Source organism: Crinia signifera, chromosome 5, assembly GCF_055691185.1.
Source record: "Crinia signifera chromosome 5, ASM5569118v1, whole genome shotgun sequence".
Classification (NCBI taxonomy): domain Eukaryota; kingdom Metazoa; phylum Chordata; class Amphibia; order Anura; family Myobatrachidae; genus Crinia; species Crinia signifera.
The window spans coordinates 117,318,513-117,343,963 of record NC_139221.1 but is presented as its reverse complement, the minus strand read 5'-3'; the positions used below and the strand labels follow the sequence as shown (position 1 = coordinate 117,343,963).

The 25,451-nt window shown below is 47.4% G+C and overlaps 1 protein-coding gene across 3 annotated transcripts in view; it reads left to right on the top strand.

Moving 5' to 3' along the window:
* PHACTR1 (phosphatase and actin regulator 1) overlaps positions 1-25,451 on the top strand; it is a 320,938-nt gene that overhangs the window by 24,621 nt on the left and 270,866 nt on the right. For all 3 annotated transcript variants that reach the window (XM_083187909.1, XM_083187905.1, XM_083187902.1), the window contains exon 3: positions 23,008-23,154. In XM_083187909.1, coding sequence (XP_083044035.1) covers positions 23,008-23,154 — 147 coding nt within the window. The remainder of the gene's footprint in view (positions 1-23,007; positions 23,155-25,451) is intronic.

The following is a 25,451-nucleotide window of genomic DNA, read 5'->3' as shown; positions in this document are numbered from 1 at the left end:
GTGATCGCATACGATTTTATAGGGTGTGCGATGCCATGACATTAGGTATACAATAATATGATTGTATGTGCCAAAAATAGGTTTAACGCACCCCGCCCACTAACCAAGCCACCCCAAAGCGAGCCCTGCGAGGGGCGGCGGAACGCGTCCTCCGACTTTTTCGTTACCCCACTATCCATGTCGGCGTGGAGTTGATACTATATAGTGTGGTGAGCGCAGCGCGCCCGAAATCACTTTACATGTATTCTGCGTCCCCTCGCGGGGCTCGCTGTGCTCACCACGCTTCGCGCTCGCCACACTATATATAATCAACTCCACGCCGACGTGGATAGTGGGGTAATGAAAAAGTCGGAGGATGCGTTTTACCACCGCTCGCCAAACTTCGGGGTGGCGTGGATAGTGGGGGGCTGCGTAAAACCTATTTTTGGCACATACAATCATATTATTGTATACCTAATGTCATGGCATAGCACCCCAGAAAATCGCATGCGATCGCATTCGATTTTGTGGGAGGTGCGATGCCATTCGATGAGATGGCCCTAGGAACATAAGATCAGGGAATAAATTAACGGACAAATCGCATTGCATCGCATCGCATTGCATCTTATGCGATCGCATGTGATTTGCAGGTGGTGCGATGCGATGGCCTGGGGACATAAAAGCAGTGAATAAATTAATTTACAAAATCGCATTGCATCTCATCGCATCGCATGCCACTAAAATGGCATGAGATGCGATGCGATTTTTTAACGCAGAATAGCCCTCTACGCAATTAACGTTGTGGGCGCCGTGCTAGGAAACAAGTACCCATTAAAGATCTCTGTTAAGCTACTATTTCTATATGCACGCCGTTCGCAAGGTGTTTGAGAGGAAGTTGGCGTCTGGGGGTGAAAACGGCCATTAAGTGGGAGTGCAGGAAAAACCGCTGGGAGTGTCAAGGAAAAAGCAGGGGTTCCCAAGCATTTTAGAGGAGGGTGCGTGATGTCAGCAACAGGCCGGATATGCCTGTTTTCATTGCAGCCGCCTAATAAGTCCAGGGCTATGAACCTGCTACAATGGGCTTTATTCATATTCACTCGGATGCGAATGGAAGTGTAGTCATACACATCCATTCGCACAGTGCATTCGCAAGGCGGGATTTCACTCTAAAGAGGCGGCATCTTAACTGCACACTATCCTTGCAAATTTGTGCCCATGCGATCAAATCTGAATCGGGCCTGGAGGGTTAGGGATTAGGTCAGTGGAGTAGCTATAGCTCCGCAGCCCCCGCCGTGGCGGGGAGGCGCAGAGAACATGTGGTCGCCACCGGTCTGTGGGGCTATAGTTACCCGCTGCTGTCTTGCCTGCCGTCATAATCCCGTCTCTCCGTCTCTCGGCGGCGGCTCCTGCTGCTATAATGAAAATTATATTCGACAGGGCAGGTACGGGCATGGGGGGGGGGAAGGGCCAAGGGGAGGGGAGGGCAAGGGGGGGGGCGAAAAATTTGCAGCGGGTGGGTGCATATTAGGTAGTTACACCACTGGATTAGGTTTAGCAAAACACACCAGTGCAACCACGCAGGATACCCCAGAAGTGATCTTCACATCACTGCAGGACCCCAAAGACACTGCTGCAGTACCCTACTGGGTAATTCACCACTATATCACCAAGCAGGGCTACCATCAGAAATTGTGGGGCCCGGGACTGACAAAATAGGTAGCCCCCCTGTCTCTCGACCCCCGCAGGCCTGTCCCCTCTCCGTTGAACACAGCTTCCAATCGTTGCTGTTGCCAGAACCGGATTATCAGCGGGCGGCAGTTGCAGAGGTATTGCATGCAAGGCTGCATGTGATACAGTACTTCAGATTAGTGTATGGGGGCCTTTAGTGTCCCACTAGTGTCTAAATCTAACTTCCTTCCCCGGCTGCCCGCTTCTTACCAATTGGGATGCCGGCTGTTGGGATTCCAGCATTGGCTTCCTTAACAGTTTCAAGGTTGTGGCGCCAGTCTTCTGATGGCAGTTGGGATGTTGGCATTGTTATACTGAATGCAAGCATTGAATGCTGACCACATCCCATGATAAATGGGGCCCTCAGTCGCTGTATAGGGTCCTACTCTGCACTCTTGTAAGCTGCAGCACCGATTCACAGTTTAAGGAGCAGGTCTTAACCTGTATACCATTAATTAAATCAGCACTGCAGCATATAGGGTACAGTGTACAGTATGACCTGCTCAGCAGCAGCAAAACAAAGATTTACAATAGTAGATGCCATTACCTGTGCAGGGTGCTGGCCTCCTGCAGGGTCAGTGAGCAGGGGCAGGGAGGCTCCTCCAACTTGCTGACCTTGTCTTCTGTCTGTGTAGCTGGGGTGCATTATGCTGTTGCTACAGTACAAGCAGCCGGCAGCCTCTATCCTCACACATGTGGCTGCAGTGCAGAGCAGCCAACAGAGGGTCCTCTAAGGGGCTGCTGAGCAACAGCAGTGGAGTTCTCTGCACATCTCAACGTGATCTCCAGTCACTGTTGTCGATGCCCAGCAGACCACCACACCCCCCCCCCCCCTTTCCCCATGGAGTGCGCTATATTGCTTATCAGGTACTACCGTTGCTGCTAAGTATTGGAGGCTGTCAGCCCCTCCGCACCCTCCCTGTATGTTGCCCTGTGGCAGCAGTGGTGAGTAACACCAGGAAGGTAGCAGCGCTGGGGATAGCATCTCCCAGCCCTACTTCCTTTCATAGCGCTGGCCCTGACATTGCTGCTCTGCCAGCACCTCTCTGCCCCATTCCAACGCCCCTGCTCCATGAAGGCTGCCTCCTTCGCTCTACTGTGTAGAAGCCTGTGCGCTCAGCTAGTCACTAAGTCGCAGGATACTTCTTCTAATACTATTGGACAGCTGAGCTGTTCCTCTCTGCAAGGCGGCGCCAGATGTCAATCAGGGAGGTGAACTTCTGTGCCGCATATCGGATTGCCCAGGGGGTCAGTCACCCAGGCCCTCTCCTCTTTGTCAGAGCGGCAGGACTGTTGTCCCCTTAGTACCCCCCTGATGACGGCCCTGTCACAAAGGTTATTTTGTTAACATTGTAATCATGTAGACATTTCATCGTTGTAAAGCCACATACACACTGGGCGAACGTGTGCTTAGTGATTTAAGCTAAGTGATCTAGCCCCAAAAATGTGACTAGATCTGAGTGGGCGATGGCGACACGCGGGACATTGCTATGTCGCATACACACGGGGCAATGTGTGCTTAATTTCTAAGCGATCTAGACCAGTGGTAGCCAACCCTAGCCCTCGAGAGCTACCAACAGTTCCCATTTTCCAGACAACCTAGCTGCTGCACAGCTGCACTCATTAATCACTGACACATTTTAAAAGATACACAGATGGAGCTAATTAGCTCACTTGTGATTCTGTGAGGAGACCTGCAAAACCTGCACTGTTGGTAGTTCTCGAGGACTAGGGTTGGCTACCCCAGATCTAGACAGAACGGAAAAAAACAAAACCGCCCAAGTGTATGCTCACTTATGTAGCTTTCACATCACATAAAACATTTTGAAACGTTTTGAAAAACTGTAATTTTAAATGGTATTTTAAACGGGTCTAGTGTTCATATTGCAGCAGATTACCATTTAAAAATACTGTTTAAGTTACATTCACATCACCAGTCAAGCCGTTTAACCTCTGAACACGTTTCTACCCACAGCTTATTTCCTGGTTCAGGGAAGGGACACAAGACAAGGGACAGCCTATCACAGTGCTCTAACCTTTATTTTTTACTAAATACCATTTCAGTGCCATTCAGACAGCACAAAAAATGGCTCTGAATTGGCTTTAAAACGGGTAGGACTCTGCTTTTTAAACGTGTTGAAATACCAGTTAACTTTAAATGGTATTTCAACTATGACACTTTCACACTGCAGCCTTAAACGTTTTAAAAGGCAAAAAAACGGCAATATACCGTTTTAAAAGTGTGATGTGAAAGCTACATTAGAATGATGAATGTTGACATAACAACCGGTTCAGTAATTGACTATTTCTTATTTTAATGGATGCAGTTATACAACATGGCTGACATAAAGCATATGTGCTACCAATATTTAAAAATACTCCATATTTAGAACTAGTCCAATAAGTCGGTATAAGCTGTCAGTCAAATATTAGTCAAAATGTGAGAATAATATTTGTAGGAATTTGTTTAAGATAATAAATTCATAACACTATGTGATGGACAAGCCGTGCCAAACCAATCTAGTTAATTTTTAAATGAAGGTAAAATGCAAACTAGATTTTTATAGTCCAGTCAATTTTTATTTCTGATGATATATTTTTTTATCCATATAATGCCAAAGTAATCTGCAGAGCTTTGCAATTGGAAAAACACAGAGCAAAATGAAACAGACTTGGCAGATAGGTCCAGTCACACTGCAATGGAAAAATGTGCACGGTGGGTCTATAATCCATTATAAGCAGCATAATACCCGGCAAGGGTCGCTTTGGGAGGTCGCCAACCAACAAACCTTTAAGTAAGTGTACATGGCAGAAACTAATTAATGATGAAGAGGGATACAGATCTTGGACTAATCTGAGTGGTCAAATTGCAATATACAGGTTTTGTGGATAAAGCTTTCCATAACAAAATCAGGCATAGTGTAGAGCAGTGGTTCTCAACCTCGGTCCTAGGTCACCCGACAGGTGCACTCATTAGTCACTGACACATATTTCAAATGTGATTCTGGGCCTTATTCTGTTCACTCGGTCCGATGTTGTACGTCTGCGCATTTCTGCGCATGTTCAGATGCAGGGTGCGTGCACTCATGACAAACATTCTGTTCACCGGGTGCATGCCCCCTACTCAGCGAGCGGGGGGCAGAGAGGGGGGTGGGGCGCCGGGCAGCTCCATTACCATATGGGAGTGCCCAGCATTTCATGGGCATTCCCATGAGAATGCTGGGCGTTCTCATGGTAATGAGGCCATGACGCGGGTGCAGGGGGCGGACAGCTGACATCACTGAATGTCAGCTGTCCGCCCATTTCCATCCCAGCGCGCACGCATATGTAAGTGATTTGAAAGTCACTTTTATATGTGTGCACCTTCCACATCTTTCGATGGTGTGAGGGGGGGGGGGGGGGCTGCCTGGCATTAGCCGGATGGGGTTTGGTGGACTTGCAAGCCTGCAAATTTGCAGCCTTGCAAATCAACCAGAATAATCCCCTCTGTGTGGAGACCTGGAAAACGTGCACTGTTGGAGATCCTTGAGGACCGAGGTTGAGAACCACTGGTGTAGAGCCATGACACTCGGAGCAAGCTCATGTCATGGTGCGCCCCCCCCTACACACTTATATAAAGATTCACTCACAAACACACACACACACATGTATACACAACTATATACACACACACACTCACACATAAACATGCACATTTACACACAAACATATACACAGACATATAAACATATGTGCAGGACAGTCTGAATGGGCCCAGGTTCTTTTCAGGGGGCGTGGCCAAATCATGGGAGGCGTGACCTTACTCTTCTAGAATAACACAGAAAAATAGCACTTAAGCACTTCCCTGGCAACACTGCAGCCCAACACACAACAGCTGAGTTGAGAACAGCTGCAGCTACTAGGTAACTGGGGCCTCACTGGGCCCCTTCATCAGACCTAGGCCTGTTGGGATTGATATAGATTTCATATCTCAATACTGATTTTGTTGCATGTACTTTGATGATTAGATCCGTATTACAATATTTCGAAAAATAAAACTAAATAAAATAATGTTTATGCACATGCGCAGTTTTTAAACATTGCGACCCTGTGCTCCTCAGGTGAGCTATCAAACTAGATTAAAGGTCCATACACACTGGGGGACTATGCCCAGCGTGTATGGACAGCAATGACCGCTGTCATTGCTGCGGGGAAAGCCGCTCAGTGCATACACACTGAGCGTTTTTCTCCCTGCCCGGCGCCGTCGGAGGGGGGAGGACAGCGTTGCATAGCGGAGCGCTATGCAAAGCCACCCTGAAAGCCGCTCATCTGCTGGTATAACCATCAGATGAACTGCTTTCCTGGCGATGTTGCGGGAGCGCGCAGCAGCGCTCATCGCCGGGCCGTACACACTGGGCGGCTTTGAGCTGAAAGCCGCTCAAACCTGCTGTTTTGAGCGACTTTCAGCTCAAAGTCGCCCAGTGTGTATGGGCCTTAACCTCCATAAACACACTTTAGACATACTGCACAGTATACACAGACACACAGAAACACACACAGTACATATACACAGGGCTGGCCCGAGCCTAATATTTTTGGTAAGCAAACATAGATTTGAGTGTCCCTCACTGTGGATATTGTGGGTGGAGCTACAATGTGATTATTATTATTATTACTACATTGCAGTGGTTTGTAGTGCCAAACATACAGTATGACACACATCAGAACAATACAGGGTACCCAGAACTTAACATTACAGTAACAGTAACAATAAGCATCACAATACTCAGCCCACAATACATATTAGATGTAGGGAAGCAAAGGAGTTGTATGCATATGACTAGGGGCGGGCTGCCTTTGGAAGAGATGAACAATTATGAATAAGAAGAGATGTGAATATAGATGGTCACTGAGTAGGATAGAGCTGTCATTGAAATACGAGAGAAGAGAGCTGTGAGGAAACAGGAGGAAAGAGAGCCCTGCTCCAAGAGCCTACAATCTAGAAGAAGAGGAAGACATACAGGTGACATGAGGTACAGGCAAAGAGGGCCTGAAGATGGGGAGTAAACATGGCAGGGATGGCTAAGGCATGAGACAGCAGGTAGAAAAAGTGACCTCAATACTATGTTTATTTATGTATTTACAGTTTAAATTGCTTTACAATTTACTATGTTATATTGGAGGGTGCGCTTTGATGATCAGGTGAGTTTTCAGTTGCTATTTGCAGCTTGGCAAGGTTGGGGAGAGCCTAATAAAGTGAGGAGCTCACTTTATGGGGACAGGATACGAAAAATCTTGGCTATGCTTATGGAATGCAGTGACCAGGGTAAACTAGAAGCGATGATCATTGGTAAACCAGATGGGGTTAGAGGGAGTATGTAGGGAAAAGAGGCTGTAGATGTAGGGAGCAGTGGAGTTAGAAATGACCTTGTATTTGAGGGTGAAAAAAATCTGTAGGGGAATAGGAGCCAGTTAAAATTTTCCTGAAAGGGCTTGGTAGAAGTGGAGCAGCGGCAGAGGTAGGCAAGTATGTCTAGCGGCAGAGTCCAGAACAGAATAAAGAACAGTGAGCTGTGAGTGTGAGAGTCCAGTGAGGAGAATATTGAAATAGTTTAGTTGCACTCTGCGAGAGGAACTTCCTGTTGCGAGTGATGTTGTGTAGCTGAAACGGACATGATTGAGTTAGTTATTGGACATGAGTTACTGCAGGAGTCAAGAGTGACACCCAAGGGATGGTGTTGGGGAATGAGGGAGATGATGGTGTGGAGACTTCAGATGAAGGAAAGATAATAAGTTTGGATTTGTACATATAGAGCTTAAGAAAGTGCATAGACATCAAGAAAGTGATGGCAGAGAGGAAGCTGTATACCCACGAAGTGATAGAGGATAGAAGGTTAGAAGAGGAAAGGCATACTTGTGTGTCATCAGCATAGAGGTGGTATAGAAAGCCAAAAGAGCTTATGACTGCACCCAGGGAAGAGGTGTACAGTTTGAAGAGAAAGGGGCCTAGGACAGAATACTGGGGGAAACTGACAGTAATGATGGAAAAGGTGAGGTGAGGTAGAGCCAGAGGCAGACACTAAAAAGGAGCAGTTAGCAAAGTAAGAACTGAACAAAGGCAGGAACAGTGCTAGAGAAGAAAATAGTCTAGAGGGTGTGGAGGAGGAGAGGATGATCCACAGTGTTGAAAGCAGCAAAAAGGTCCAGGTGGATAAGCAGAGAGAAGTGACCCCCTGAACTTGGTGGAAAGCAGGTCATTGGTGACTTTGACCAGGAATAAGAGAGATTGGGCAGTAGCTATTGGACAAGGAAGGTATAAGGTTGAGTTTTTTGGAATAAATGAGACTAGAGCATGTTGAATGTGGATGAACAGATGTTGGTAGCGAGTGATAGGTTGAGGCAGTGAGCAAGGTGAGAGGTAAGGAAAATTGAGTAGGTGAGAGGGAAAGGGAGATGATATAATGAGGAAGTTTTATTTCTTGTCTGTGGTGGGGTGTAAGAAGTACAAGGTGGGATGGATGGTGGGAGTGGTGGAGCTGCAGAAGATAGGGGGAGGAGATTTTGGGTCAGATTACCTCAATTTTGGAGACAATGTCAGTGCAGAAAGGGATGATGGGAGGGGAGGAGTAGGTGCAAAGGAGAGTGTTGAAAGTATCAAAGTGGCAGTGGGAACTGGAGGACTGAGAAGAGATTGGAAAAAAGATTACTTGGTGAGGGACAGGGCAGATCTCGAAGAAGAGAAAATAAACTTGAAACGGACAAAGCCTGCCAGAAAGTAAAATTTCCTCCAGTGGTGCTTGATCATTTTTGCAAGAACCAGATCAATGTGGAATTCCAGGTCTTGGGTTTAGAATGACAGGGGGAGAGATGAGGATGGAGTCAAAATAATCCAGTGTGGAGATGAGGGTGTCATAATAGAGTAGGATGTCTGGTTAGGGAGGATAAAGAAGGTGGACAAAAAAGAAAGGAGAGAATTGAGTGAGGATATGATAGTGGGGTCCAGAAACCTAAAACGGTGTCTAGTGAAGGTGAATGTGGGGAGGAGAGGTGAAAGGGAGAGTTGAAGGTCAAGGGAGTGGCCAAGATGGTGAGTGGGGACTGGAGGTCTGCTGAGAAAGGAAGAGGAGGGGGGTAAGTAGATTAGTGGAAGCTGGGATAGTCAGTGAGGTTGTTAAAGTTGCCGAGGATGATAGAGGGGAGAACAGAAGAGGGGACATGGGGAAGCTGGGCAGCAAAGTTTTTGAGAAATGTCTGGGCAGGATAGATGACTGCCACACAGAGGTAGATGTGGTAGAAGAGGCAAATAGAGTGGACCTCAAAAGTGGAGAAAGTGAGAGATGGTTCAGGTGGGACAACTTGAAAGGTACAGAATGGGGAGGAGGCCAACTCCACCACCTTGTCAGGCATCATGCGCCCGCCGATAATCCACAGGCATGCATGCCCCATGGTGTGGGTGCTTGATTCCCGCTTATGACCAGCGGGGGGGCAGTGGTTTAAGTGGTGATTTACGGGTGGGATCTGGGCGGGTGTAGGAGGGATGCTCACTGGCTCAACTGCTCCCTGCTGTGATGAGTTCTTGGATTGGTACAGCTGCTGCAGCTTTCTATGGTACCTGCTCTCCTCGGCGGCTCAGTACCGCCCTCCAGTGGCTGGCACCCTAGGCAAATGCCTAGTGGTGGCGCTGGCCCTGAGTAGGTTAAAAGAGTGGGAGATAAAAAGGTTGTGGATAGCAGACAACTTGTTGTACATTGATCTGACATTCCAGAGAACACAGGAGAAAGGGAGATGTACAGTAGATCAGGTCAGCAGGGTTGTGGGTGCAGGGGAGGAGGGTGTCTGGACCCAGGGTGCAGGGGAGGGGCTAAAAGCATGCATAGTGGATAGGTAAGGCACCGCTTCAGTACAGTAGTGCTGTTCAGATAAACAGTGTGAAAAGCTGGCGTACTAAAGGCAAAGGCAGATCAGACAGGACTTAGATCAAGGCAAAGGCAAACTCAGAGGCGGAACTACCATTGGTGCAGCAGGTGCATTGCACCGGGACCCCTTAGGACTAAGGGGCCCATTGCTGTCTAGACCAGCAGCTTGTACCCCTGTCAACCACTGGTGTGGGGCCTAAATTGTTTATTTGCACCTGGGCCCACCACTCACAAGTTCCGACACTGGGCAAACTGAAATTGTTACAAAGTAGATGTAAAAAGTGATATCTAGTTATAGAAAGCAATGGATATGAGCATGAAGTTTTTGAGACATGCAGACAGGGAGCTCTATGAGGGATGTCCAGGCTGTGCATTCAGCTGGCATTGGGTGTTGTAAATTAGGTAACTCAGGGGCAGATTTATTAAGCTCGGTGAAGTGATAAAGGGTCTGGTTTTTATCACCGGCCAATCAGCTCCTAACTGTGAAGTTACAGGCTTGGTTTGAAAAATGACAGGCAGGAGTTGATTGGCCAGTGATAAATACCAGACACTTTGGGGGAAATTTACTAAGAATACAAATGCAAAAAGTTGCATTCGTATTCTTAATACGAATGAATACGACTGCATACATTGTATGCCAAGTCATGTTCCGGAGGGGGATTTACAAAGCAGTCAAATACGACTGCTTTGTAACCCTCCAATGTCGTGTTAATTCGTATTAATGGCCGTATATACGGCCGCTAATACGAATTAGTGTAGGCAGTCTGCACGGATCAGTCAGATCCGTGCAGGCTGCAAGGTGTAAAAAAAAATTGTCTGATAAATAAATAAAAAAAACGGCGTGGGATCCCCCCCACCGCTGTTACCAGCACCAGGCTGACAGAGCCGGGGCCGGTAATTAAAAATCAGGGAACCCGACAAACAGGGGTTCCCTGATTTTTAACAACCAGCCCCAGGCTCCAGGTCCGGGGCTGGTTCCCAAAATATGGGGGACAAAATGACTAGGGGTCCCCCGTATTTCAAGAACCAGCCCCAGGCCAAACCAGCCAGCAGGGTAATGCCACAGCTGGGGGGGAGACTTTTTATACAAGTCCCCCCGGCCAAAGCATTCAGCCCTCTGACCGGTCAGCCTGGCCAGGGGCCCTGGGGGAGTGAGGAACCCCCAATAAAGGGGTGTCCCCCCCTCCAGGACTTACCTGACCAGGCTGAAGCCTGGTGCTGTCCACGATGCCCCTGGGCGGTGGGCATCAAGCTGATTTGAGTGTAAAAAAATAGAATAAACTATTGTTTTTAACTGTGGAACTATGAGTCCCAGCAAGCCTGCTCTGCAAGCTGGGACTTGGAGAACCACAAGCCCAGCCTGCGGGGCATTAAAGGGCCCGCTGGGTCTTGTAGTTCCACAGTTAAAAAAATAGTTAAATAAACACACACTAAAAAAATAACTTTAATACATACATTACACACATACTGATACTTACCTATCTTGATCCCGTAGGTAGGTCCCAGGGTCTTGATCCGGTGCCTTGTCCTGGTCCCGGATCCATGTCGGCATTCTTCTTCATGTCGATGTCCATGTCGGCGGCGTCCGTGTCGGCGTCCAGTCCGGGGTCCGAAGAAATCCATGGGGGACCTGTGGAAGGAAATCCTACTCACTCAGGACCTCATGGATCTGAAGTCTTGATCCGCCGTTGTCCTGGACTTCTTCAAGCTGCTGCTAGGCGGCCAATCATGAGCCGACTTTCTCAGCTCCTGATTGGCTGCTTAGCGGCCAATAGAATCATTCTGATGAGAGGCGCAGAGGATGAAAGATCTCTGCGCCTCTCAGTCCGACGTGGGGAGCTCCAGGAATCAGGCAGCTTGAAGAAGTCCAGGACTACGGCGGATCAAGACTTCAGATCTTCCATGGAGGACCTGGGTGAGTAGGATTTCCTTCCACAGGTCCCCCATGGATTTCTTCGGACCCTGGACCGGACGACGACCACACTCCACAGCTACACACTGCACAGCCCTCCACATGCTAGTTAAGTAGAGATGCAGATCTGGGAATAGGCCTAACCAAAAGCAAAAGGTTCTCAGCAAAGTGTGAATAATGAAAATCCAGTACACCCCACACACATACCCGTTTACTTTCTGCCCCACTACAGTCTGAGAATTACTGATATAAATTACAGTATAGACCAGATTACATGATTGTTAGCAGAGAAAGCACAATGCAGGAATGGTACTGTAGGGGTATGAATCTAGTTTACCTAGTAGTGTTAGTTAGCAGAAAAAATAGGATTTATGGTCTTACCTTGATAAATCCCTTTCTTTGAGTCCATAGGGGGCACAGGAGTTCACGCTGGGTATGAGAGGTGAGGTAGCAGAGCGTGCACCAAAGGGTTACAAAAATGTACCCAGCATGCTCCCTGCCTCCCTTTTCCCTCATAACCCGCCCCCTGACCCTGGGTCACCAGTTTCGTTAGCAAGCCCAAGGTAGGAGCAGAGCCAGAGAAGAAGGAAGAGCAAACGCACACCCACATAGCATACAGGCCCTAAAGCCATGGAACTTTCCTACATAGGAAGCCCCGCTACCAGGTGCGTCTGGGAGGGCGTCCTGTGCCCCCTATGGACTCAAAGAAAGGGATTTATCAAGGTAAGACCATAAATCCTATTTTCTTTTTCGTCCACTAGGGGGCACATGAGTTCACGCTGGGACGTCCTAAAGCTGTCCCCTCACGGGTGGGGGACGCTCCTGGACTGTGGAAAACACATGTCTACCAAACTGTGCATTAGCCGATGCAAAGGTATCAAATGCATAAAACTTGATAAAGGTCTGGGAAGAGGACCAAGTAGCCGCCTTACAGAGCTGTTCAGCCGAGGCGCCTCGATTAGCGGCCCAGGATGTACCCACAGACCTGGTAGAATGTGCAGTAATACCCTCCGGGGGAGTAATCAGTGCGGAAAGATACGCTTGGCGAACCACTGATCTGAGCCATCTCGCCAAGGACTGTTTGGAAGCGGGCCAGCCCCTCTTATTGGCCCCATAAAGCACAAACAGTGAACCCGACTTACAAGTTGACTTAGTCCTGCGAAGATAAATCTGCAACGCACGGACTACATCAAGAGAAGCTTCAGAAGAACCTGGAAAAGAAGGCACCACTATTTCCTGGTTAAGGTGAAACTCAGACACCACCTTTGGAAGAAAATCCAGTTTGGTACAAAGAACAGCCCTGTCCGGGTGAAATACCAGAAAAGACGGTTTCCATGATAATGCACTCATGTCAGACCCCCTTCGTGCTGAGGAAATAGCCAACAAGAAGCCACCTTCCAGGATAGCCATTTCAGATCCACCTCCTCCAGAGGCTCGAAAGGAGACGATTGAAGTGCCCGGAAAACCGGAAAAAAAAAAGAGGGACACCTCAACAGCCAGTCCGTCAAAGCCAGGCGACTCAAGTCCGGGTGTCGGAATGGCCCCTGTGAAATTAGGACTGGACGCAGAGGTAGACTCAGAGGAGAGGCTACCTACAGGTTCCATAGATCCGCGTACCAACCTCGATGGGGCCAATCTGGGGCCACTAGGATCATCATTCCTCCCTCCTTCCTGAACTTCCACAGAAGGCGAAGTAGGAGTTGAAACAGGGGGAATGCGTACACTATCTTGCCGACTTAAAAAGTCTGCCTCAAAATTGAGAACCCCATGGATGAAGACTGCAGAGATTGCAGAAATCTGCTTCTCCGCCCACCTGAATATCTTGGAGACTTCTTTTATCGCTCCTTTGCTGCATGTCCCGCCCTGCCTGTTGATAAAGGCCACAGGCGTGGTGCTGTCAGACCGGATCTTTACAGGGCACCCTCGGATGAGGGACCCCAACCTCTGAAGAGCCAGAAGGATTGCTCTCAATTCCAGGAGATCGATCGGAAGGCAACTCTCCTGAGCCGTCCAGCGACCCTGAAAAGATTGAGAATTGCAAACCGCTCCCCAGCCCCGTAGGCTGGCATCCGTGGTAAGCAAGACTCAGGTTGGAATCCAAAACGGGCGGCCCTGAGACAAGTTGTCTGTCTTTAACCACCATGTGAGAGACAGGCGAACCTTCGGGGGCAGTGTGATCAATTGACTCCTTAGACAAGTATGATCTCCTGTCCACTGGCTGAGAGTGTAAAGCCGAAGTGGGCGCGAGTGAAACTGTGTATACTCTACCATGTCGAAGACACCACCATACACTTGTGTACTGAGACCCTTCTGTGACCTATAAGGGAATGAATCTTCCTCTGAAGGGAGTGGATCTTATCCTCTGGAAGATATACTCTCTACAACCGAGTGCCCAGCCGAGCTCCCAAGTGAAGTGTCCTTTGGGAAGGAGTAAGAAACGATTTCTTCCAGGTTATCCTCCAACCGTGAGATAACAGAAGTGTAATCACGACCTGCAAATGACTCCGTAGTAGGTCTGGGGACTTTCCAAAATCAGTGGGCCGTCCAGGTATGGAATCATCCGAACCCCCAGCCGGAGCAGGTGTGCAGCCCTGACCGCCATCACCTTGGTGAACACCCTGGGAGCTGTAGATAGACCAAAAGGTAGCGCCCTGAACTGGAAGTGTTCGACCCGAAGGGCGAACCTCAAAGTGCTGATGTTCCTGTCGGATGGGGATGTGAAGTATATCTAGCAAGGCCATGAAGTCCCCTGGCTCCAGTGAGAGAATGATCGAACGCAGGGACTCCATGCGAAACTTCGGCACTCGCAGAAAAATAGTGAGCGACTTCAGATTCAGGATAGGACGGTGAGAACCATCCAGTTTGTGAATCAAGAATAGGGTGGAGAAGAACCCCTGACCCCTCTGCTCCTGAGGAACTGGAACAATGACGTTCGAGTCCAAAAGAGAGCAGATGGAAAGCTGTAGCACTTGTCGTTTCGCTGGGTCCTTTGGAAGACCCGTGCAAAAATAACACTGAGGAGGGGGGAACCGGAATGTCAGGGCATAGCCCCTGGAGACCACCTCCCTGACCTGTTTAGCCACTGGACGTCTGGTAGCCCAGGGCTGCTTGGTGCAGGGCTTGGCTCCCTTAGTGGATGAGGAAAATCTAAAGGAAGGACTAGTGCCGTCGGACAAACCTCTCTCCACCTTGCCCGCCCACTCAGACACTGTCTTGGCCACCCATGATGCGGCAAGCGTGGTACACCTAATGACCCCTGCCTGTGAAAAAGCAGTCCTGAGGAAATTCTCAGAGGGGTCCTTCAAAGATGAAGAATCCGAAATGGGCAGTACTGAAGCGCGAGCTAATCGCGCAACATGATCATCCGCCAGGGGAGGATTTTCCCACTTAGCCCTCTCTGTGGTAGGAACAGGTTAAAAAGTAGTAAGTCGCTTGGAAAGCTGGAACCTTCTAAACGGTTGAGACCACGCAGTCTCCAATAAATCCTCCATGAGGGCCGAAGGCGGGAGCTGGGCCGATACTTTCTTAAGACGCTTAAAAAGCAGGTCTTTACTTTTAGGGGCAGGAGCCTCATCCTCCCTCTGGAGGACTGCCTTAACCTCCTGCATCAGAGACTCTACCTCCACTGAGGACAAAGTGTCATCGGCCCCTGCGGATTCCGCCACTGAGCTGGAATCCGAATCGGAACGCGGAGAACCCGCATCGGGACTCTGCTGCCTACACTGCCTCCTGGAATCCCTGCCCGCCCGAGTAGCCGTCAACCCCTGCACAGATTGTGCAAAGGATTGCCACCAAGGGGGCTCTACATAAGCAGGAGCTGCCCCAACACTGGTGCTGGCCACTGCCACAGGGGGCATGGGCACAGGGGGGCAGGGGCGCAGGAGGTAAGGAGTTGACAAGTGGTCAATATGTCAATACCTGAGTCAAGTTCGAAGCCCAGGCCGGTTCCTGCTGTGAAGGCGGCAGAAGATCTGCTTCAAGGTCCAAACACCTGGAACAGATATCCTCCTCCTGCCGAGAGAGTATGTCCACACATACCCTACAGGTACGCTGCATCGGAGATGGAGTCTCATTGCCAGGTTTCGCATTAGGCATACTGTCCATGATAAAAGACAAAAAACACCAGCAGTTACAACACTGACACCCAAGCAACACACTTGCAGCCTTACCCACAAAGCTTTAGCAAAGCCATTTGGTATGGGCAGATAAACTCAACAATTCAGCAAGCTGAAAAGGAGACACCGTATATGCAAAGCCAATACTATGAATGGTGACAGTGTTTCAAACTTTCATCTCTTCCAATGATATTGGAAGGAAGACAGCATCAGAATACCAGCCGCAGGAGAGGATAAATACCACAAACACCAGGCTCCAGAAGCAGGGTGTGGGGGAGAATCCCAGCAGCCTCCATCTCTAAACCCAGCAAGTGCCAGAATGGCTGCTCATTAGGACCTTAATGAGGAGCTGGGACACCTGGGGCAAAAATATATTTTTTTTGGGATTGTGGGAGGAAACCGGAGTACCCAGAGGAAACCCACTCAAGTACGGGGAGAATATACAAACTCTGCACAGTTAGGGCCATGGTGGGAATCGAACCCAGGACCTCAGTGCTGTGAGGCAGTAATGCTAACCATTACACCCTCCGTACTCCTACAGCACCTGGTGTTCCTATGTGGTCACCCAATCAAGTACTAACCAGGCCCAATATACAGCATTAGCTGTAGATCCCAGGCTGTCTTCAAGCTTCCAATGATATTGAAAAGAAGACATCAGCAGAGCTCAACAATCCAGCCAGCAGCAGGAGAGGAGAAATACCACACACACACCAGGCTCCTGGAGCAGGGTGTGGGGGAGAATCCCAGCAGCCTCCGTCTCTAAACCAGCAAGTGCCAGAATGGCTGCTGATTAGGACCTTAATGAGGAGCTGGGACACCTGGGGCAATCCTACATCACCTGGTGTTCCTATGTGGTCACCCACTCAAGTACTAACCAGGCCCAATATACAGCATTAGCTGTAGATCCCAGGCTGTCTTCAAGCTTCCAATGATATTGGAAAGAAGACATCAGCAGAGCTCAACAATCCAGCCAGCAGCAGGAGAGGAGAAATACTACACACACACCAAGCTTCCAGGAGCAGGGTGTGGGGGAGAATCCCAGCAGCCTCCGTCTCTAAACCCAGCAAGTGCCAGAATGGCTGCTGATTAGGACCTTAACGAGGAGCTGGGACACCTGGGGCAATCAGAGAGCAAGCCTCAGCACTTCCCCAGGGGTGGGGGAGGGACTAACCTACAGCACCTGGTGTTCCTATGTTGTCTCCCACTCAAGTACTAACCAGGCCCAATATACAACATTTCCAATGTGTATGGCTGTAGGTTCCCAGGCTGTCTAACCTCCCCCTCAGGCATCAACCCCCGGGACATAGCCTGACTAATTGTCCCTGGTGATCTAGTGGAAAGGTGGAGCAGTCCAGACCCCCACTGCCTGCCCCCCCGCTGACTCCCATACAAACGGGGGGGATCGCTGCTAGACGCGGCTCCCTGCAAGCAGGGAACCGCCTCTTACCTGCCCGGGGACGGAGTGCAGCATTCGGGAGCCTCCGAGAGAGGGTCCCGCGACGGAAGTCCCCAGCCCAGTCGCCAGCGCTGCCGTCGCCGCCGCCGAGTGATGGAGTTGCACTGCCGGTGATTCACTAAAAGAGCACCCGCTGCAGCAGCTCTAACCCATGGCTGTTCTAACAGCCGCGATAATGGTGCTGCTCTCTCCTTGGCACCAAAGAAAAAACTGGTGACCCAGGGTCAGGGGGCGGGTTATGAGGGAGAAGGGAGGCAGGGAGCATGCTGGGTACATTTTTGTAACCCTTTGGTGCACGCTCTGCTACCTCACCTCTCATACCCAGCGTGAACTCCTGTGCCCCCTAGTGGACGAAAAAGAAAGTACAGTACATGGTTTGAATCCAGTTTACCACTTTCACACATACACACCTTGCAGCCACACAAGACTTCACAGCCATCCACATGCTGTCCTATTCTAAGCTTCCCCCTATTGCTGACATGGACACCCAGCCAAAGAAGGAGAAGGTGCCACTCCCTAACCCCTCCCCTTTCCTACTTATTACCCCCCCCCCCCCCCCCTTCTCCATCTCCACCCTCTCTCTCCATATCGGCCTTTTCTCTCCCCTTCTACCCTTCCAACTTAGCCCCCCTCCCTCCCTCTCTCTCTCTCTTCCCCCTCTTTTTCTCTCATGGTCTCCACCTCTCTCTACACCCCCCCCCCCCCCACACACACACACACACACACACCATTCTCAGCCTCTCCCTCTCAAACTCTGTCTCTCACCCATTAATAAGGGAACTGCAGAAGCTAGTGTGGAATGTTGAGAATGTACAGTACACATTTTCGCAGTGTTATCTGTGATGAGATATGTCTTAGATGTATGTAACAGTATTTTGATACTGATTGGATATGGGAACAAAGGACTGCTGTGAGACAAGGATGACACATAGCCAGCAAGCTGAAAGGGTAGGGTATATTGTCATATGGATAATAGAAATAGATATATCATGTTGGTAGATTCTGTTGCCTGATCAAAAGTTTAAAAAGATCATTATCTCCATTTTTGAGAGGTTGAGTTTGCGTTGACGAGAGAACATCTGTTGTGATATATATATGGATTTTTCGCATTAGATGAGAATATCAGAACTCATGGGAAAGGCAAGAACATAGATAACTAGCTTCTGGGTACACTTATAACACTGGGTTATACTTATTAGTGATGGCTCAGTTGTGCCAGTATTCAGTGGCATAACTACTGTAAGGTAGCCCCAACAGCCGCTTGGGGGAGCAAGCAGCAGCAGGGTCTGTGTGGGCGCCGGCACCCGCTCGACGCACTGATGTGCTGCTGCCTTCCGCTGCCCACTGACTGAGCACTGGAGGCAAGTCAGCCGCAGTGCGGGTGGGGCCATGGCAGAGATGACAAATTTCCCCAATGATTCAATTGACTGTACACAGAGCCAGCTATTGGCTACTGTGTACAGGATGGGCGGGCGGATGGACGTGCTAGGGTGGCCCGGGATGCGTCGGAGCCAAGGGAAACAGCAGTGTATGCTGGTCTCTCTTCTGCTTCAGCGTCTCCGTTATGCATGTGATGTCATCGCGTGGAGGGGGGGGTGCACAACAAACTTTTTGGCAGGGCGGAGCAAAATTTATAGTTACGCCACTGCCAGTATTGCACCCTCTTATTTTCTATATTTTTTGCTAATAAATTGTAAATGATTCTACACTACAAGTGTTATAAACAAAGTGCGATAGGATCTTGGTAAACTGAAAAGGTGGACAGAAAATGACGCATGAAATTGGACATAGATGTAAGTTATAGCAGTCAGTGAGAGACAGTGCAGTTATAGCAGTCAGTGGATGACAGTGCAGTTATAGCAGTCAGTGGGCCTTATTCTAGTTCACTCTTAGAGGCAAATTCCTTCTCAGATTGACAAAACCATGTGCACTGCAGGTGGGGCAGATGTAACATGTGCAGAGAGAATTAGATTTGGGTGGGGTTTTACTTCAAAGTGCGATCTATATTGCAGTGTAATAATAAAGCAGCCAGTATTTACTCTGCACAGAAACAAAATAACTCACGCAAATCTAATTCTATCTGCACCTGTTACATCTGCCCCCCTGCAGTGCACATGGTTTTGCCCATCTGAGAAGGAAGTTCTAAGAGTCAACTAGAATAAGGCCCAGTGAGTGACAGTGCAGTTATGGCAGTCAGTGAGAGACAGTGCAGTTATGGCAGTCAGTGAGAGACAGTGCAGTTATGGCAGTCAGTGAGAGACAGTGCAGTTATGGCAGTCAGTGAGAGACAGTGCAGTTATGGCAGTCAGTGAGAGACAGTGCAGTTATGGCAGTCAGTGAGAGACAGTGCAATTATGGCAGTCAGTGAGAGACAGTGCAGTTATGGCAGTCAGTGAGAGACAGTGCAGTTATGGCAGTCAGTTAGAGACAGTGCAGTTATGGCAGTCAGTGAGAGACAGTGCAGTTATGGCAGTCAGTGAGAGACAGTGCAGTTATGGCAGTCAGTGAGTGACAGTGCAGTTATGGCAGTCAGTGAGAGACAGTGCAGTTATGGCAGTCAGTGAGAGACAGTGCAGTTATGGCAGTCAGTGAGAGACAGTGCAGTTATGGCAGTCAGTGAGAGACAGTGCAGTTGTGGCAGTCAGTGAGAGACAGTGCAGTTATGGCAGTCAGTGAGAGACAGTGCAGTTATGGCAGTCAGTGAGAGACAGTGCAGTTATGGCAGTCAGTGATTGACAGTGCAGTTATGGCAGTCAGTGAGAGACAGTGCAGTTATGGCAGTCAGTGAGAGACAGTGCAGTTATGGCAGTCAGTGAGAGACAGTGCAGTTATGGCAGTCAGTGAGAGACAGTGCAGTTATGGCAGTCATTGAGAGACAGTGCAGTTATGGCAGTCAGTGAGAGACAGTGCAGTTATGGCAGTCAGTGAGAGACAGGGCAGTAGCTGCTAATGACAAAATACTTTTATTACCAAAGGCAGCAGAAATCATTCGATGGTGAGCAACCATCGAATGATTTCTCCTGCTAGTGGTCACATGTGATCGGATGTGTTAGCAAACACATCCCCTCGCATTCTACCTAGGGGATTTGGGGGGGGGGGGTTCGCTGGAGCATCGCTAACCTTCTCGCTAGGCAGCAAATGTACGCTGCCTAGCGAGCGGGTCTGAATTAGACCAGTAATGTAGTGTATGTACCATTTTGATCACCTGTCTGCATTTTCTTTTCATTCCACTAAAGTAAAAAAAAAATGTGCACCTTATTAATCCCTATTTGTAGAATATAAGGCTGTTTCCAGTGGGTACCTGCAAATATTAAGAATACCCAGGATGTACCACGGAGGGACTGCTGCAGATACATACTGTACCTACATATCCATTCACTACTGTGTAGCATATCTATGGTGGCTGCTGTGTAGTTGAATTTAACAAGCTCTGGATTGGGAAGGCCTGCCTGCCCGCTACCAGAGCAATCCAGAACCTCTTAATATGAATGCAACCCAATCATTTTTGGGTTTTACTAAGTACACTACTCAACACTTCAATTTGAAGACTTTCTCTACACCTGGCATGTGAATTTGTTTTTTTCACCTAATTTACAGTTTTTTTCCCTAGCATGACAATCGGGGAAAACCACATGAATTTGTGGTGATTTCGTGTCAATTGCAGCCATTTTCCCCATTTTTTTTCAGCCTTTTTTTTCAGCGAGTGTAGCTAGCCCCGCGAGTGGACGCGGAATATATGTGAAGTCATCCGTGTGCGCTCGCCACGCTTAGGGCTCGGTGGTGCGCTGCGCTCGCCACACTATATAAAATCAACTCCACGCCGACGTGGATAGTGGGGGTATGAAAAGGTCGGAGGACGCATTCCGCTGCCCCTTGCGGCCTCGCTGCGCTTGCCACACTTCGGGTTGGCGTTGATAGTGGGGTGGCGTTAACAATGGGGGGGCATTTAACATAGTCATTACCCATCAGGGTGGGTATACAATTAAAAATCGGGTCTGGGGAGGGAATTTAACATAGGAATCAGGCATCTGGGTGCCTGTGCGATTAAAAATCGGGTCCAATCGCGTTGCATCGCATCGCATGCAATGACATTGCATGCGATGCGACGCGATTTTTTGGTTGTACAATGCCCTACGATGGAAAAGGTGGGCGCCGTGATAATACACAAATACCAAAATGTTTTTATGCAGCTCAACAAATGGACTGTACTTTACAATTTCTTCTCCAGCAACATAAGTTTCTCTCTCCGGTCAATTCTTTGTGACATACAAAATCGCCAATCGGCGCTGTTCGCCAACGGACAGAAGGGGGTGCGCGTACACGAGATGCTCGCACGCCCCATTCTGTCAGAGCCCTCTGCCGACCTCTGCCAGCTCTCCGCTGATCCCCTGTAGCTCCCTGCAGCCCCCACTTGCCCTGCCCATCTCCCTGAAGTGGAGACGGGCAGGGAATCTGCTCCCCGCCCCCGTGCTGACTGGGATGCGCAAGCACCCCAGGTATCCTTTGGTATATTTACTGGGTCAGTTTGGTGTAGTGTACCATGAGTACCAGTGTGACATAAAAGGTTGAGTAAAATGTGGAGAGACAAGGTGCTCTCTGTAGTATATTCTTATGTGTATCAGACCCTTGATTAAAGGTCTGTAGGTGGTACTGTAAATCCACTATATGAAGGATGAGGATTAGGTAACTCATTTATGCACTACTAGATGAGTCTATGGCACCTACAATAATGCATCTGCCTCATGCAAGTTGCATTGGTAGAGTTAGGTGGGCTGGAAAAGATACTGTAGGTGGCTCTGTCAATTTTAGTATTTACAATTGTATTAATGTAATTTTATTTTGTACAGTGGGATTATAGAAGTGCAGGAGGAAGTATAGCTGTGCACTCCACATGTCCTCAGCAATGTTTGATCACTTCTCAATGGTATTGCATTACAGCAGCTGGCTTGCTACAATGAAGTTAATGCATTATTGCTCAAACTATATATAATCATTTGATCATACTATGCCATTGGTGACAGAAAGATGCTTCTGAAATTATTTAATTCTATCATATAATGTAATTAACATAACTCCTTCCTTAGCGTGTATACGGTCAGTAAGGGCAGTATGTTATATGGCAGATAAACTGAACATGCACATTACATGCTATAGATTTCAATAACTCATTATATACCACACACAATATCACATGGGAAATCTTATGCACATACAGTAAACCTAAACATCTGACACAAAATGTGAATTATATTTATTAATTATATTGCTTTGAAAAGACAGTTAGAATTTGCATAATTGGCAAGTAATTTAACAAAATATTATTTTGACATTGCTTCCTATGTACACTCATTGATCTAGAGTATATTTATTATGCCCAGTAGCATCCCTTGCTGTCAGAATCTGTCCATGCATGCAGTTTATCTGTGTGGTAAATCGCCCCAGCTCAGTCGCTCAGCTTTGTCATGTAACAGGGTTTCTGCATTAACCCTTTCTGCCATGCAGCTAAAGTGGTTAATGAGTAGCCGTTCACACTTGCACATTACCAGCACACAATGAGGGGATGTCCCTTGCCTCTCAGTAGATGTAATTGTCTCTATGTTTCTGTGAACGTTGACAAGTGTGTCTGCTGCTGTAGCTGAGGTGGGGGAGGGCTTGCCTCACCTCCTGCTCACTGCTGCTCTCCTCCTGTTCCCATCTACATTTGAATCCTTAACGTATTTTCTTTTTTTCCCTCCTCCCCTTCTCCTTTCTCTTTCTGCCTTTTTCCTTCTCCCCTCCCCCCGGTGTTCTCTCTTTCCCTTTCCTATGTGTTTGTCTTTGGCACTCTCACTCTTCCCTCCATCTCCCCCCTCCTCTTTGGCACCTTCTTCCTTCTTTCTATTCTGTCCCTCTTTTTTGGTTTTGATTTACCCTCTGCATTAGCTCGCCGGGCAACCCTGTTCACTGTTCACCCCTTAATGGCGGCATCTTCAGAGGAGGAGACTGATCGGCGACCCATCAGGAGAGTTCGGTCAAAAAGTGACACCCCTTATCTGGCAGAGGCAAGGATATCTCTGAACCTGCAGACAGGTAAGAAGAGTCTCCCACCCATTCCTATTTGGAGCTGTCCACTCAGCCAGTGCTGACATACTGTACAATCTCACACACTGTGCCAAAGCTTCTTTGTGTCAATCTTTGACAGTTCACCTCTTGGAACTAAATTTGTGAAATGTCCCAAAGCGTTCTTAAGGTTTCCATTGACATGTGTGTGTTGACATGTAAACAATCTAGTCAGACAAGCATTTTCTTTCCAGGGATTTCTGTTACATTTGATGAAACAAACTTGTCCTGCCTACAATTAATCTGTGCTAAACATAATTCTCTTGCTATATTTACAGTGAGTAAGAATCAAAAATAATTCACCAGGCTGCAGGTCACGTGTCTATCTTACGATACTGAGTAATTAATGCAATAAAGCATTAGCTGGAATAATAGGTTTAGACCACTAGGAAAGGGACATTTGAGCAAGCTTTGCGATATGTCATGAATGGACACTGCTGTGATTTCTGTAGGTGCTGAACTGTAGTGCTTTCAGAATGTAAATGAAGTGTTAAAACACAGTCTGAGATGTGTCATTATAATACTTAGTGTATGTCATTGTTACACCAATAGATCAGCTGCTAGCACTGAACACAGAATACGTTCATATCAGTGACAGTTAAATCCTGTGTTCTGGTGTGTGGGTTTGTTTAGACATGATCATGTTTATATTAGTACAGTACTTTCTTTTTGATGGACGTACAGTGGGTATTGTTAAGAAGATACTTTAACCCAATTCAACAATTCTCTTTCATGAAAAATTATTTCCGTATGCTACATATATGAAAAATACTCTATAGAATGCTGTGTCTTTTTATCAATTTTTGATATAATTCAAGGTGCAAATTTATACTTAAAATTTGATATCACTAAATGAACATACTACAGAATCAGATAAAGGAGATATGTACACAAGCATGGATGTTACCACTGAATAGAGTATCCAACATATTAACCAAAGCCTACATATGTTTTTTTTTTTCAGTTCTTTTTTAGGATATCTGAAAATGTATATATTTTAATGTTTAAAAAATAATAATAGTAATTTTGTATTAGAGACACATATGTATTGAGAGATCAAAATGTAAAAATAAGCTGCATGAAAAGGTTAATTTTATCATAAAACTATTTTTAAATTTGCTGGATTGAATGAAAGGATGTGTTGCCATGGTGATTGGAGTGCTGTGGCTAGGACACAATTGCTCAAAGAACAGTCAATCAAACCTGGAGTTTTACATGTGTAGGTTTATGTTGGTCATACGGTACATGCAATTATATTACAGACAGCGACGCTGCTTTTAAATAGTCCAGACTCAATGCTAGATTGGAAGTGTTCTCATGATGGTCTTTAAAAAAGTGTTTTCCTGTTATGTATTTCAAATATAGCTGTGTTATTTGCATGACTTCTAAATGTGTTGATTTCTATGCCTTTTTGCTGCAATGTGTCATTTGGTTACATATACACATCACAAATGCATTTACTTGGCTTAACAGTGAAAGTAGACAGCCATTATCTATCCCGCAACACGTGAGCGCGCATCACAGGAGTGATTTGCCATGACTGGGTGCAAATAGTTGTACCCACGATTAGAAAATGAACTGTCTATGGACCACTTGTGGGTACACTAAGAGCGTGATTCTGGTTCACTCGCAAAAGCAGACTCCTTCTTTAATGGACAAAACCATGTGCACTGCAGGTGGGGCTGATATAACATGTGCAGAGAGTTAGATTAGGGTGAGTTATTTTATTTCTGTGCAGGACAAAATCTACACTCTAAACAAATCTAACCCTCTATGCTCATGCTACATCTGCCCAACCTACAGTGCACATGGTTTTGTCCATTAAAGAAGGAGTTTGCTTTTGCAAATTAACCAGAATCAGGCCCTAACTGCGAAAACTTTTCTTCCATGAGCATTACAAAAGCGTACATGTTATAAGAATATTCAAACATCTATTGTAAATTATTATGAATATTAGAAGTCACTTCAAATTTCTGCATTCTGTATACTGTATCAGCATGTGATATACAGTCTCATGCTTTATATTGCTTTAACATTGTTAAAGATTTCTCTGTTACTTCTTATATTAACATACGTTTCTGTAGGGAGTGAATGAAGCCAAATGTAATACCAGTGTTGAATTTGGACACGAAGAGCACACCATGGAAATTTAGTGGTAGGGGCCCATTCTAAGGAAGTATGGCCAGCCACCAAGAACGCTTGGCCTAACATAGATCCATGGATAGATACTACAATGCCTTATCTGGGCCCCTTTGTGTATATATATA